The sequence below is a fragment of the Triturus cristatus genome, chromosome 2_2 (genome assembly GCF_964204655.1).
Source record: "Triturus cristatus chromosome 2_2, aTriCri1.1, whole genome shotgun sequence".
NCBI lineage: Eukaryota > Metazoa > Chordata > Amphibia > Caudata > Salamandridae > Triturus > Triturus cristatus.
This window is the reverse complement of record NC_140582.1, coordinates 817,077,128-817,093,494: the sequence shown is the minus strand read 5'-3', so window position 1 is coordinate 817,093,494 and position 16,367 is coordinate 817,077,128. Positions and strand designations below refer to the sequence as shown.

The 16,367-nt window shown below is 49.0% G+C and overlaps 1 protein-coding gene across 1 annotated transcript in view; it reads right to left on the bottom strand.

The window, feature by feature from the left end:
• Positions 1–749: 749 nt before the first annotated feature.
• NFXL1 (nuclear transcription factor, X-box binding like 1) overlaps positions 750–16,367 on the bottom strand; it is a 716,350-nt gene continuing 700,732 nt past the window's right edge. The window contains exon 23 of the mRNA XM_085642145.1: positions 750–2,340. Within this exon, the coding sequence (XP_085498271.1) occupies positions 2,167–2,340 (174 nt within the window). The 3' untranslated portion in view covers positions 750–2,166. The remainder of the gene's footprint in view (positions 2,341–16,367) is intronic.

The window sequence follows — 16,367 nt, the reverse complement described above, 5'->3', positions numbered from 1 at the left end:
TTTATGAGGGCGTGATGACATCCTTAGACTTTCAAGGATCATCTGCTTTTAACAGTGCAAGATGCAAAGAAAGTAAGACTTTCAGTACAGCGTATAGAATCCAGACACCGGCCTGGTCAGGTGAGTGATTACCGCAAAGGCGTGAAACACGAGTTCGGCAAGGATTGCATAATATTGCCCGATACCTTTATGGTTCAAAATAGTGATGTAGAAATATAAAACAACCTTGGAAATCCCAAAAGCGAGCTCCAGCTACATAGTCAAATAGAGGTGACTGAAAGGATTTAGTAAAAAATACAAGAGTAGGCAGGACACATCAGGAATACACTGAGGCAATGGGACAGCGGCATGCAGTAAGGAAATTGTGCATTCCCTACCCATGCGGTAGAAGAGCTTCTGTACAGCTCTGGTCCATGCCCCATGATGGTGAGGCTGATATCATATACATGGGAAACGGAGAAGTCTGGCATAAGAAAACTGTGCACGTTTTAGATTTAAATCAGCATAATTGTGTGAGGATCATCACAGTTTTACATTTACTGCCAATGATCACCAGTGCTGACCACCAAAAATAATTCATACTTCAGTAGTGTGTTGACTTGCAATACATTTTCCCATATTGCATTTGTCATATGATGTTACTGCTAGACAATCCGAATCCCAAATGAACCTTGTACTCATTGTGAAAAGGTCATTACAAAAAATAACAGTTTAGTGCAGCAAATGCTCATAAAATCCAAGATCATACATCAATGCTATACACACTTTATTTGAGAGGGTTTCACAGTAATGTGAAATGTCTGCATTTCACAGACTTTCGCTACTAGAACTACAAACTGAAGTAGTAAAATAGTTTATTCACATTTCTTACTATCTCATAATACAACATCAAGTTGTAGCCAGCCCAGGTATACTGGGTTAAAACATACGACCCACTGTCTTTGCCTAGGATGGTTCAAATACAAGAGCTCATGTTTTCATTTGGACATTTTGCAATGGAAGCATCAAGGACGAAGAAGGTGGGGGCACAATCCAGAGGAATCGAGGTAAATCCTGTGCACGTATTTGGAGTTTATGGTAATCAATAAATACAATTCGGTACAAAGGTCATTCTTTTTTAGTATGACTGTACAGGTGATATTGACATTTGGAAAGCGCGGAGTGATTTTACTTTGCTTGTTTTATTTTTGTAATGAAGAATTAGGATGGATAAATCTGAAACATTACAGGTTATGTTGAGAGGAGCTGTGTGTCACTACCGGTAATAAGAGACCTGATGTTATTTAAGTATAAAATATTAAAAGTTATACCAAACCCAAACTTTTTGAATAATTATTTTATAGTGTGGAAAAAAACTGGAATATGAGATTAATAGAGAAATATGATTAAAGAGTTTTACTACTAGTTACTACTAAACAGTGAATAAATAATCTGCTTTTGTGATGCAAACATATGATGGCCAATGAAGACGTATGTAGCACCAACCAAATCCATGAATACAGCTAGGAATATCATTGCAAGGAATCTGTAGTATAACACCATTACACAACAATTTTTTTTTTTTTTTTAATAAGGTCAGAACAACAGCTGAGGTTCTTACTATTTGGGTTAATTCAAGAAAAATGACCTAGTGTGGCCTACAATACCAACACATACAATTATTAAGACACCAGCCTGCCCCCACCTGTGCACAAGCTTCATTTTCTTCCACTTATATTTCAATTTCACAGCAATTACACTTATGCTTTTACTGATGACTTACTCGCTTCCTTTACATCATTAAATCAGACAAATATACAACTAGAGCTGCAATTAATCCCTTTTCTTAACATGGATTTAAAATATTAATAGATGTTGAACTTTCCATTTTGTTTGAAACATGAACTCGCTAAAGAAACAATAACCGTTCAATGCATTTAGAATTGCCCCAACTTCTAACAAAAATCTTTCCGAAACTGTTATTCTAAATAGAACATTTCTGAAAAGTTTTTGATTTCTTCAATACATTTATAATAAAGGCAAATGTTCTGAAAGTTAGCTATTCAGAATGGAAATATTAACAATGTCCTTTTACAGAGTGCAGCTAAAAGTGGAAAGAAAAATAAAAACATTACATTCCTACAGGGAGAAATATAAAAATCAACGCTCTAAATTTAATTTCACATTTCAAACATTGTGAATGACGTAGAAGGTGGCCATGGCAAATGCAACAGCACAGAGAGGCACCAGGATGTAACTCCTATACTTTTGCCAAAGTGATGGTTCAACCTCCATTTCGTCCTTCCTTCTGTTCTTCTTCCGCCGGCCTCGCATCCTGTTCTCGAAGGCCTCTAATTCAGCCTACGTTAAAAGACACACACAAATGAAAGGCTATCCAATACCGACAATCTAACAGGCATTTATTGTAGGAGATGTATTTTCGTTACATTGGAGTACAAAAAATGAAAAATGATTAAGAGTGTCATTGACACATTGTATGCTTCTTTATATTATTTCTAATGCAGTTCACATATGTAATTAGTTGATACGTAGCATGCATTAACTTATGGTTACTTCCAAACAGGTCCGATAAAACTTTAGAAGCAGGCATTGAAATAAACTGTAACGACTGTTAGAAAAATATACAATCACCTTTTTCAAACGTAATATTTTCATATTTAGTTGCCATCATCCTTGCAGTGGTCTAGTAGATTTATTTTGACCAGGATACAGTTTAAAGATACAAACCAGGGTGGCGCCTAGTGATGTTCCTCAGAACAGAGGTCTGCTGTCCTCTGTGCACACCAGGGAACATCTATGTGAGATAAGCACAAAGACATAGCTTTGTTCAGAACCTCCCAACTATTGCCAGCGGCGTCGAAAGAAGTCCCAAGGAGACGCCTGGCAAATTCCATAGCGGCCAGGGCCGGCGCTAGGCATGGGCGGCAGCCCGGGGCCCTGCAGCCTTCGAAGTACCACGGGGCCCCCTCACGAGGCCATCATACTTACGAAAATGTGCCATTGTGCCACTTACAGGTGGGCAGCGCCCTCCCTCGGGGTGTGCAACCGTGGTGCAGCTCAAGGCCAGAGGGGGGTGGCCCCCCTCACCTGGGACTGCTGAACCCCCCCCCTCCCCCCCCATCCCTTTCAGCTGTGGCAGACTGGTTTGTGGCCGTGATCAGCTATCCTTTGCTGGCAACTCTTTCTCTTATCCTAATCGCCGCACCTGCATGATATTTGCAGATGCTTGAACTGGCGTGAGGTGTGAAGTGAGCCCTGCCCCTGCATGGATGAAACGCAGAGCATCCTGCAGGACTCACAACAAAACACACTGACAGCGGCGTAGCTGGGGGGGCGGTCCGCCCCAGGCGGCACTGTTTTGAGGGCGGCGGCGGCGGCCGCGCGGCACTGGCCCGTTCACACAGAGTGACCTCATGTCACGATTGGCGCTGCTCAAGTCCAATGAAGGGGAAGGGAGAAGAGCAGAAAACGGAGTGAGAGGTTATTATTCTTTTCTTTTTATTGCAACTCTGTTGTTTTATTGTTTTTTTTTCAAACAAGCATGTTCATCCAAAAGAAACGTAAACAGAGTTAAACATAAATAGTGACTCCAGTTGAATACAATCACTTGGTGTTTTTTATTTTAATGCAATTTACACGAAAAAAAGGAATAACGAAAAATTGGGTTGGTAAAAGAATAGTGGAGATAACATTGAGTTGGTAGGAGGGATGACCCCACATCCATCCTCACCACCCCGAGGGGAGTGCAACGACCCCTCCAAGATACACCCAAACTATATAACCTGTCAAACCACACACCATTCCTGGTTGTAGACATCTGAAAAGGTAGCACTACTCCCCGGCATCATGTTTGCTCATATCTGAAATCCAGTATTCCAGTGTCCTAGGTACATCTAAGGAGATCTGGTGCTCTCTTTTGCTTTTAATAGAAGTATTGAGGGATAGGCACATCTAAAAGGGGTTAGGCAAACAAAAGACTTGGGGAGAGTGGGAGGATGGAAGGGGAGAGAATTTTGTAAAGTAACAAGAGTAGTGCTGTAACACAAAATGATGGGGACCTCGCTGCAGAAAGTGATACTGGGCCCCTGAGTCTCCCACATTTCACAGATATTCATTGGCCCTGGGCTGAAAGGGGGCCCCCTGAAGTGTTGTAGGCCCATCTGTGCTGCAGGGGCCTGTATTGTGTCCTGGCACAAGACGGGAAGCAAGGTAAAAGGCCAGGGAGGAGAGTGATAAATAGCAGCGCATGTAGGGGAGAGGTGGATTTTTGAGGGGCAGATACAGCGAATTGAAGGTAGAGGTGAGCAAGAGATAAAACATGAAGAGTTGAGCATGGAGGTGAGAGGTTAACAAAGGGGGGGAACCAGTGAACAAAGTTAAGGCTGGAGAGTAAGATGAAAGGTTAAAGGCAGTGCTTGGATTGAAGAGGTAAGTATAAAAGAAGCAGAACCCTCAGGAGACCTTAAGTGTCATGGATAGGGTATGGTGAGTGTTAGATGTAAGAGGATAGGGCAACCAAGAGCAGGTAAGAGGCAGGGGGAAGGTAGATTTCAGAGAGGTAGAACCAGTGAGAGAAGATTAGAGGCTGCAGAGAGATGAGAGGTGAAGGGTTCAGCAAGTAGCTAAGAGGTGGGTGTAATAAAGGCAAAATTAGTGAGAAAGGTACGAGACAGTAGTAGAGATAAAGTGAAGTGTAGAGCATGGAAGGGAGACGTGGATGTAAGAGGCAGAACCAGTGAGACGATATGAGAGGCAGGGGGCTCATAGAGGAGAGATGGATGTAAAGGGGACAGACCAGCAAAAAAACGTTAGGAGGCCAGAGAAAGAAATGAGAGGAAGGGCAATACATGGATGGGGCGTGCAGATGTAAGAGAGGCAGAAGAATCAAGAAACCTTACACAGAGAAGAGAAAGGGAATTGTGCAAGGTGGATGTAGAAGACCAGAATCAGCGAGAAAAGTAAGAGGCAGTGGGAGAGATGAGGCATACAGCATGGGGGAGAAAAGTGGGTATAAGAGGGACATAACGAGAAAGAGGAGAAACAAAGCTGGGGATGGCAGAGAGATTGATGTAAAAGGGACAGAATCCACAAAATAAGGTTTGAGGAAGAGATGAGAATAGGAGTAGAGCATGAATGGAAATAGGTGGTGTAAGTGGCAAAATCAGTGGGAAACGATTAGAGTGTTTAGGAGGATGAAAATGTAGATAAGATGTAAATGGGGCAGAGCCAGTAAAGAAAGGTTATAAGGCTGGGGAAGAGATTAGCAGTGAAGGTAGTGTATGGATAAAAGTCATGGCTTTATGAGAGACAGAACTAGCAAGAGTACATAGGCAGAGTGGCATGAGGGAAGTGGATGGAAGAGAGAAAAACTACCAAGAGATCGAGGTGAGATGAAGAGTCAGTGAGGGGAGGAAAGTAGACGTTAGATGTGCAGAACCAGCAAGAGAAAGTTAAAGGCTTGGTGAGAGATTAGAGATGAAGATTAGATCAGGGAGGTAGAGTTTGATGTAAAAAGGGTAGAATCAGCAAGAGGAGAGAGGGAAGGAGGAAGGGGAGAGGTGTATGTAACGGGGCGGGAGCAGCAAGAGAAGATAAAAGGAAAGGGGAGAAGGAAAAGGCATAGCAGTATTTTCCCAGGAATCTATCACTACTAATGTTTCTTACAGATATATCGTTACTGAAGGTAAGTAACTTGTGCATCTGAAAGAAACACGTAGTGATAGATTCCTTACCTTAGAATAGATACCTCAGCAATACCAACCCTGGTGGTGGGTCTGCGAACCAAGCTCACACCAGAAAGTCCTAGAGAACAGAACGGCCAAAGAAGCCGTCTCTCCGGACTTGGCTGTCCAGTCAGTAGTGCTTGGTAAACGTGTGCAGCGAGGCCCACGTAGCTGCCTGACAGATGTCATGCAAGGGAACACCCCGTCCCAAAGCAGTAGTGGCTGCCGTCACCCTGGTAGAATGGGCGCGCAGCCCCACCGGAGGCTCTTTTTTAGCCAAAGAAGAACAAGCGTTTATGCACAGAACGGCCCACCGAGAGATGGTCCGCTTGTGCACGGCCCGACCTTTCTTGGCGCCCACGTAGCCAACAAAGAGCTGGTCATCCACCCGGAACTGTTGTGTGCGGTTTAGATAGAATGAGAGCACACGTTTTGGGTCCAGACGGTGGAGCCTTTCTTCCTCTTTCGAGGGATGTGGAGGCAGGAAGAAGGTAGGCAAAGTGATGGTCTGCCTGATGTGAAAGGCAGTGACAACCTTTGGCAGAAAAGATGGACAGGTCCTTAGAACCACTTTGTCCAGATGGACAGAAAGAAAAGGAGGTTTAGAAGAAAGAGCCTGGAGCTCACTTCTGGCAGAGGTGATGGCCACCAGGAAAGCTGTCTTTAAAGTGAGAAGACGAAGAGGACAGTTGTGAAGTGGCTCAAAGGGAGCACACATCAGATATGTCATAACCAGGTTCAAGTCCCACTGAGGCATTATGAAGGGAACAGGAGGGAAAAGAGGAATAATGCCTTTTAAGAATCTATTCACAACAGGGGACTTGAAAAGGGAAGGCTGATCTGGAAGCCGTAAAAAGGCTGAAATGGCCGAGAGATAGCCCTTGAAAGTGCCCAGAGCAGAGCCCTACTGGGCCAAAGAAAGAAGGACTAGAAGGACCTCTGAAAGAGGGGCAGAAAGGAGATTCACAGCCTTTGCTGTGCACCATGCCACAAACGTATTCCACCTACAGGCGTATACCGTCTTAGTGGAAGGATGCCTGGCTGCCAAAATTACATCACAAACTTCGGGAGGCAGGTCAAAAGACGTCAACTGCCGCCACTCAATCTCCACGTAAGGAGGTGGAGGCTGGACAGGTTCGGGTGGAAGACCATCCCCTGTTGCTGTGACAGAAGATCCTCCCGAAGAGGCAGTTGGATCAGGGGATCGATAGCCATGCTGAGTAGCTCGGGATACCATACTCTTCGAGCCCAGTGCGGTGCCACAAGAATGACTTGGGCCTGGTCACGCTTGATCTTCTTCAGCACTCTGGGTAGAAGTGGTATAGGCAGAAAGGCGTATAGTAGACCGCGACTCCACTCGCGACGAAAAGCGTTGCCTAGCGAGTGCCGCATTGGAAATTCCAACACGCAGAACTGATGACATTGCGCGTTCTCTTCGGTGGCGAATAGATCTAACCAAGGCTCTCCCTACTGCTGTAAGAGACCTTGCGCCACGTCCGAGTGCAGACGCCATTCGTGATCCATCATGCGGCTGAGTTCGTCCGCCCTGGAGTTCAGAGAACCTGCCAGGTGTTGAACCACCAGGAAAATGCCCTGATGTTCCAGCCATGTCCAGAGACGCAGAGCCTCCTGACATAGGGTTCACAACCCCACCCTGCCCTGTTTGTTGCAGTACCACATGGCGGTGGTGTTGTCCGTGAACACCTGCACTACTCTCCCCTTGACAGAAGGAAGGAATGTTTTCAGTGCAAGTCGGATCGCCCGAAGCTCCAGAAGGTTGATATGGAGCCGGGACAACGCCGGAGATCAGAGTCCTCTGATCTCCGCCTCCCCATGTGGCCTCCCCATCCCAGAAGGGATGCGTCCGTCACCACTGTGTGTTCCGGTTGGGGAAGGGAGAGGGATCTGCCATTGACCCAATCGCGATTCGTGAGCCACCACTGCAATTGTTGTGCAGTGCCCGATGATATCTGGAAATGATCGTACAGGTTGCCCTGATGTTGTGCCCACTGGAACTTCAGGTCCCACGGCAGAGCCCGCATATGCCATCTGGCATGATCCACCAACAGGATGCAGGAGGCCATCAGGTCCAGCAGACGGAGGGTCATCCTGACCGAAACCCGGGATAAAGGCTGAAAGATCGGAATCATAGCCTGAATATCCCGGACTCGCTGCTTGGGAGGATAAACCCGAAACCGTGCCGAATCCAGAACCGCTCCGATGAAGAGGAGCTTCTGAGAGGGAATCAGGTACGACTTCGGCACGTTGATGGAGAACCCCAGCAAATGAAGGAGGTCGGCCGTAGTCTGGAGGTGGTAGATGACTGCCTGGGGCGAGCCCGCCTTCAACAACCAGTCGTCGAGATAGGGGAAGACTAGGACCCCTGATCTGCGCAGATGAGCTGCGACTACCGCCATCACTTTCGTGAACACCCGAGGGGCGCTGGTAAGGCCAAAAGGGAGCACGGTGAACTGAAAATGCTCGTGGCTTACCGTGAACCGCAGGTAACGCCAGTGGGCCGGCAGGACGGGAATATGAAAGTAAACATCCAGCAAGTCCAACGTTACCATCCAATCTTGCAGGTCTAGGGCAGACAAGACCTGAGCAAGTTTTAGCATCTTGAACTTCTCCTTCCGGAGGAAGCGATTGACGTTCTGAAGGTCTAAGATAGGACGCAGACCCTTGTCCTTCTTGGGGACCAGAAAGTAGTGGGAATAACAACCATGACCTACTTCTGGCCCAGGAACGTGCTCAATGGCCCCCTTAGCCAAGAGGGCCGTGACTTCCTGCTGAAAAAGCACAAGATGGTCCCCCGACATGCGGTGGTATTGAGGTGGCATGACTAGAGGGGGAAGTCTCGAAGGGGAGGGAGTAGCCTCTTCGGACAATTTGCAGCACCTACTTGTCCGAAGTGATGTTGCACCAGTGGGGGAGATGATGGTGAATTCTGCCACCCACTGGTGTTTCATGGGCCTGAAAGGTCGGACTAGGAAGGCTTTGCAGTGGATGTTGCGGGGGTGGAAGTAGACTGACCCGCCCACTGGCCCCCTGAACCACCTTGATGGTTCCCACGTCTGCGTATGCTCTGTTGTTGCTGCGCCGGCCTGTGGCCCTGCGAACGTAGAGGGGCACCCCATCCGTGGCCACGAAAGGAGCGAAAGGCAGAAGGCAGAGGAGGCCGAGTGGCCGACAGGCCCAAGGACTTGGCAGTAGCCCTTGAGTCCTTAAGGCGCTCCAGCGCACTATCTGCCTTATTGCCAAAAAGGTGAATGCCATCAAAGGGCATGTCCATCAGAGTGTTCTGGACATGCCCTGAGAAGCCAGTTCTTCTCAGCTAGGCATGGCACCAAAGCGCCACCGTCGTGGAAATCGCCTTGCCCAGCGAGTCGATGGTGTCAAGCCCACAACGGATGGTGAACTTAGCTGCGTCTCTCCCAGCAGCAATAGCTTGGGCGAATACTGTCTGGGCCTTCTCTGGACAGCTAGGTAGCACCTGCACAACCGCGTCCCACACAGAGTGGGAATGCCCAAGAGGCATGCAGTGTTCACCGACCGCAGCACTAAGCTGGCAGATGAAAACAGCTTCTTGCCAAGCTTCTCCAGCTTCTTGGATTCCCTATCCAGAGGTGCGGAAGGGAATGTGCTCTGGGACGCAGAGGCTTGGACAACCAAGCTCTCAGGAGTGGGGTGTTGGGAGAGGAAGAGGGGGTCGCCCGGAGCCAGGCGATGGCGTTGGGCCACGTTCCAGTCCACAGGAGCCCCTGTCTTGGGCCTGGACTAGGTCCCCAAAAGAACGTCAGACAGTGCTTCATTAAAGGGCAGCAAGGGCTCCGAAGAGGTTGCCGCCGGCCGGAGCACTTCTGTCAGGAGGTTAGTCCCGACGGCCACTGTAGGGAGTTCGAGGTGGAGGGCCTCTGCCGCCCTACGCAACACCAGTGCGTAACTGGCTCCCTGCTCCGTGGCCACAGTAGGAAGAGACAGCATGCCAAGGTCAGGTGAGGTGTCAAGACCACTGGCATCCCCCAAATCCTCTGCCCAGTCCGGGAAATAAGCACAGTTTTGTGCAAGAGGGCCCTCGGACCCCTCCCAGTCCTCCCCTTCCTCCGAAGTCTGTGGAACAGGCTGAAAATATGGAAGACGGACATAGGGAAACAAATGGCCCCATCGGCGTTGGAATCTACGCCGAGCGGCGCTGATCCGGCACCGTGTCCGCTTCAGGGCTGAAACTGGGGACGACGTCGTCCCGAGGAGCAGGCGTCGTCGGAGGTGGTGCCAGTGGGGTCAACGTCGGTGGAGGTGTTACAAGGTCAACCAGCGTCGACCGGAGTCCGATCACGGATTCCAGGGGGTCCTGCGGCGCTGGAGCCACCGGCGACGCCGGGGCCGGAGCCGCCGGTGATGGAAGGACAGGACCCCCAGTCGGGCCCGTGGGGCCCGTAGGTGCACCGGCGGGGCCAGATGGCCCAAAGAGTCCGCCGGAGGCGCGGGGGTGGCACCACCTGCATCCTCAGCCACGTAGCGCGACAGGAAATTGAGGAGCAACTTCTGTTTGGAATGCTTAGACTTACCTGACCCCGAGTGCGAAGATTTAGATCCAGAAGAATGATGGCGACGGCTCCGTGACCGGTCCCTCGACCTCCCACGGGACCGGGACCTTGAGCGACGCGGAGTAGACTACCGGACTTCTAGCAACTTTCAGGACCGCTCCCGCAAAGTCTTCAGCGCCATTGCCCGGCAGTCGGGGCACGACTTGGGAGTTGTGGGCGCTCTCCAGGCAGTAGAGACACACGTGGTGTGGGTCAGTCACCGACATCAAGCGGTTACAGTTCCCACAGTTCTTAAACCCGGGCATCCATACGACACCAGGAGTCGATCGACTCGAGAAAAAAAGAGACAAAAGGCCTAAAAAAACTCAGTCAAAAAATGACTGGGGGTGCTAGCCCTTCCCGGATCTGCGCTTGCTGGTGCGGAAAAAGAAAGAACTGACGTCCTCGTGCGTGGACGCGTCTAAGTAGCTCCAACGACGTCATTCCAGCACCAATGACACATGCAGACCCGCATGACGACGCCTACCGACGCGCAGGGGTACTGCTGACGAAAACTTTCCGGATCCAGTCTGATGCCTGGGGGTAATTCTAAGGTAAGGAATCTATCACTACCTGTTTCTTTCAGATCAGATCATTAAGAACATTGATTGGATTCTCATCTGAGGCTGCCCTAGATGCTCTTTCTGCTTTCTGTTGATTCCCGCTACCAAACGATCTATCCATTTGCCATTGTGCAGTGCATAAAAGGTCCCACTCATTCTTCAGCGCTGTGTTATTCCTTCCATTTATTCCAGAATCCTACACTCAGTAACAGCCATGCTTCTGTCCCATCCTAAAATTAAGAGAGAACATATTGGAGGTAGATCCTTCTCCTTTCTAGCTGCACGGGACTGGAAGCTATGGTGCATCTTAAATGCATCTTAAATCTTCTGGGAAAAACTTTAATCTGGCCGTTCCATACATTAGTATAGCCTGTACCTTTTCCTTCAAAATACCTTAGCGCCAGGATTCCCTCTTGGTGTGGTATTTTCATTCATCTCTTTCAATGGAACAATAACTAAAGACATTTGCATTCGCTGCACAATTTGGTGTAATTTAACCATAACATCCTGAGGAAAGGGGAAGGTGAAGATGCCCAAATATCTTGTAAAAGTAGTTTGAAGGTCTTTTAGGTATCTGCTCCAGCGTGTTTTAAAGTTCATCATTTGTCACTAACTGTCCAAGAAGCTAGATCTACAGCCATACATGCTAAACACTCGTTATCCTGTCCAAAAGAGTATTAAAATACATGTAGCAGGCTGCTGCACAGGATCTGTCTGGTCATGCTCCCAAGGATAGCCTGATCACTGTCAAGTGTAGAATGACAATGGCCCGGCCTGGGCAAGCACAAGATGATGTGCGCCTCTTCCAACAATAAATTATCCCAAAACTCAGATAGCGACAGTGAGGAATGAGGAAATTGCTGGTTTTCAGCAGTACAGTTTGAATTAGCCCTGCTTTGGAGATGAGAAGAAGTGGCAGCATACGGGAAAAGGGGGCTGCAGAGCGGAGCTGACTGAGGAGTGAGTGCCTCATTCCATATAGTACATCATCACACATGTAGTGATTAGCCAGTCACTGAGCTTAGTTAAGTAGGTGGCAAGTAGTTTTAGGAAGGCAAATCTTGTATTGGTGATTGGAAGGACCAAAAGAATATGATTAGGTAGCCTGGGCCATGACTGGAGAAATTTATGGATGATGGACATGATTGTTCAAGGGTCTTGCATTCAATTATCTCTAACCATGATCCAGTGGATTTACCTGAGGGAAGGAGCAATTTGTCTGTTACTTCTTAGGCTAAATTTGAGTCAAATGACATGTGTCTGGATCCTTCGCAATTTGACAAGTGTCTTCTCAGATATTAAGGACATGTGACTTAAAATGTGACTTAAAATCTCAGGGATTATGGGAGATTTATTTTGAAAGTCAAACACCACCTCCCCCAACATATTCAACAATGCTAGATTGAATTTCCTTGTAAGGGAAAACTGCACTGAGTCTGCTAAAGTAAATCCCTTTTGTTTTGTTGCTTTAATTTACTACTTGCCTGTTTAGTGTCTGGCTCACATTGTAGCTTTTGGCAGTTTTCCCCCTGGATGCACATTCTTGTCTCAATTTAGCCATCACATCTTTATATCTTTGAGTTAGTTCAGATCTTTTCAACTCTTAATAATGAAGTTTGTGTCAGGATTCGTAGACCGACGCGCCTACCTAGCGTTTAGACTACATTTCCCAGCAGCCTCGAGGACCCGGAAGTGGACGTCCATATAACGACGTCCCCCGCAGCCGAAGGTGTGCGTTATTCGACTTTCCGGAGGAACTTCCGTGTTCGCCACAGAAGAGCGGAGCTGCGTATTGTCCTCAGAGAGCACCTGGGGTTTAAAGCACCGAGCAGACGGACGCCGCGCACGGCGGAAGGCCACCATCCAGCGTCTGCAGTGATTCGTTCAGGAGCAGGTAGGAAGTGTGTCCCTGGCTCCTTTTCCCGTACTCACGCGCTCGTAACCCAGAGGGGAAGCGAGAGAGCAGAACAGTTGGTCCGCGAGGAGCGGTTATCACTTGGGAGCACCATAGGAGGTGCACCAGACTTGAACTATTTTCGAGGGTGCTACACACCCCACACCGACCCCCTCCGGGTTCGGAGGAGGAGAATCCAGACCAAGCCTTGCTCGGCTGAGCAGGGGGACCCTAGGGTTGGGGAAGCCTTGCAACCCACCTGCTGTATTGGTGGTGAGGATCAACCACCGAGCAGCAGCGGTACTTTTGGGGAAGCAAGACTAAGTAGCGTGTTGATCCTCACGGGTGTGAAGGAGCGCTAACTATTTTGTATTACTCAGGCGGCGGTATAGTCACCGTGGAAGCCAACAGTCAGTACATCGGAGCAGGATGGGCACTTGGGGAGTGGATAACTTCACCTCGGGTCTGAAGGAAGACTGAGGCTCATGACTTTGCGGGTGTGACTGAGGCGGAGTGTGGTGGCTGTCAGACATTGAATACGCCTGGGTATTGGAGTGAGATTTTGGCGGTCCTGAGAGAGGTATCTCAGTGATCGCGGGGAAGGATTCCCACTACACATGGTAACTACCTTTCTTAGTGAGAATTATATGAGAGTAGCTAGTCGTTATAACTCCGATATAACTTTTGTGCCATTTGTCTTTCAGGTTCTATTCCCCGCTGTCCCTTCCCCCCTTCCTGTTTTCCCTCGCCTGATCGCCTTTGGGCTCTGTAACCTTTTGGTTGGAGCCCGGGGATATCTGGAGGTGGACCCCTATTACGTCGCCCGGACCCTGAGGAGCCCAGCATTCCTAACAGAATAACGCACCCACGAATCGTGCTCCTCCTGGTCCGAGGTGTACGACATGGCCACCTTAGAGGACGTAGTACAAGCACTAGCCTTGGTCCAGCAGGAACTAGTGGCATCGCGAACCGAGACGGCAGCCCTGAGGGACAGGGTAGACAGATTGACGCGTAACCCCTTCGATGCGTCCCCAGGGGGCAGCCCACAGATTCAGGTGACGGTGCCACCGCCCATTCCCTTAGCCAGTCCGGAACGGTACTCCGGAGATCCCCAAAAGATACAAGTCTTCTTGACCCAGATTATGCTATATTTCTCGTGCAAGCCCTCCTCTTTTCCCACCAATCACTCACGGGTAGCGTTTGCGATATCCTATCTAGTAGGAGACGCGGCCTCTTGGGCGGTCCCGTTGGTCAGAAACAATGATGTTGTTCTGTCCGACTGGGACGCGTTCAGAGCGGCTTTTGAAGCGGTGTTCGATAGACGAACCACCACGTTCAGTACCGACAGAGAATTGCTATCCTTGAGGCAAGGGAAGAGCGACCTGGTTACCTACCTCACCTCGTTTAACCGGTTGGTGGCGGAGACGTCATGGCCCGAAGACAAGCGGATGTCCTTGTTCTACCAGGGATTGAGCGAGGATCTCAAGGACCTAGTGGCCCAGATTGACCCCCAGCCTACCACGTGCACCGCCATGATGAATCTGGTATTGCGACTGGATGGGCGCATGGCGGAAAGGGTGGGAGATAGACACAGAGGGATAGGGTCCACTTACAGATCCGCCCGGAGAGACACGGCTCCGGTGGCCTCTGACAGCGAACCGATGGAGGTGGGGGCAGTGAGAGCCCCTTTGTCCAAAACCGAAAGGGAAAGCCGCCGCACCCTAGGCCTTTGTATGTATTGCGGGAAACGCGGGCATTTCGTGCGCGAATGTCCGGCGAAACCCAAAACCACCCATCTGTCGTACAGAGGAAAGAGGGCAGCAGCGTCTACCTTGAGTAACGAAAGCAGCGGTTTGGAGAAGGGCCCGGGGGAACCCTCGGGGGATACGGAGTGGAGAATACCGTCGTTGACCACGACTCGGTCCACCCACACTGAAGCCCACATAGTGTTACAAGCCGGGCTAGAAGTAGGGCAGCAGGTGCATCAGGTACTGGTAATGTTGGACTCGGGGGCCACTGGCAACTTCATAGATCAGGGGTTAGTACGGTCTTTATCGATAGGGGTAGTCCCTCGGGACTCCCCGGAGGAAGTACTGGCCGTAGATGGAAAGCCGTTGAAGTCTGGTCGCATTACGCTCCATACCGAAAGCCTGAAGATGTCCCTAAGAGATGTGTCAAGTACCTTAGCAGCTTCAACGGATTCCACAGGAGCAGATGCTGGATCTCCACTCCTCCACTCCGCTACCGCCAGCTAATAGCTCACGAGCAGCAGAGCGGGGGAAAGGGGAATTGGACAGAAAAGAGAGACTGCACTGTGTCTTCTTTCTTGGACTGGATTCGGAGCTTCTTCCTCCCGACTCCTGCAAAGAGAGTTACTCAACAACTGTTCTACTGTTAATTACTCTATTAGTTGTGGTACTTTTACTCACTATACCTGTCCTGACACAGTGGGTTGCTACTCTCTGGTTTTGTTCGACTGATGTCTTCTAAGGAGCAGTGGAGTTGAACAGGTGGTATGTGAAACCCTGCAAATAGAATCACATGTAAACCCAATTACCTTCTATCTTGTTCCCCTCCCTTCACCTTGTCTTCTTATACCTGTCTTTCCCTTAGAAGAACCTTGTCCATTTACTGAATGCTCAATAGTTCCAACTTGCAGCCAAACCTCTTGCTGGATTCAGAACCAAACAGGTGTTGTCCGTTGGTAGAAACCTTATATATATATATATATATAATTGCATCTACATGGAGATACAGGAAAGTCTTTAAACACTTCAATTTTTATTCTGTACACAGTCTTGCTGATGGAAGCCTTTACTGCTGTTACTTCTTAAAATGAATATCTTATTCATGAGACTCTCACTCGCTCAAATTTCAGTTCAAGCCTTTGAATTTAAATCCTTGTCCTTCAATAATACTGTCTCTGGAAGCTTTTGCAGAGCGCTGGCAATTCCACGAAAATTTAGATATAATTGAACTTACTTCTCAAGAAGAATGTTCGCCAGCCTTACTTCTTGTTTACCTCTCAACTAGGGCGCTGTGAGGCACAGGTGAGTCCTTAGTTCTTCCACACTATTGTGGACTACGCCAAACTTGCAGAATGAATAGGAACTCTGAAGAACCCTGGAAACTCTGGATTAAATGGGTACCAAAGGAGCCCTAAACCCCTTGAAGACACTCTGACTGGAACCTTAACAGAAGGAAGCGCGGAGCTCTGAGAGAACACCGCCTTCACAGAAAATTCGACGGTTGAAGTGCGCCACGCTCAGAGCGAGCGCGCGCCACATCAACCCAGGATGCCTGCACCGCTGCCAGAGTGAGACTGAGGAGAAAAACTGACATAGCAGCGGCCATCTTGGGAGAGGGAAAAAGACTACGCTCGTAACGAACGGAGGAAGGCAGAGAGCGATCTCACTGAAACCACTCTTCGCCTCCCCCCCAGGCGCCAAGACCGACTCCTGGGTTGTATACTCAACCTGGGAAATCTGAACCTAGACTCTCCAGTCCTGACAGTACCCCCCACCAAAACCCCCCTCCTCTCCTCTTTGGGCTTGGTGGGGTGAGTGCGATGAAACTCTCGGAGCAAACGTGGAGCATGGAT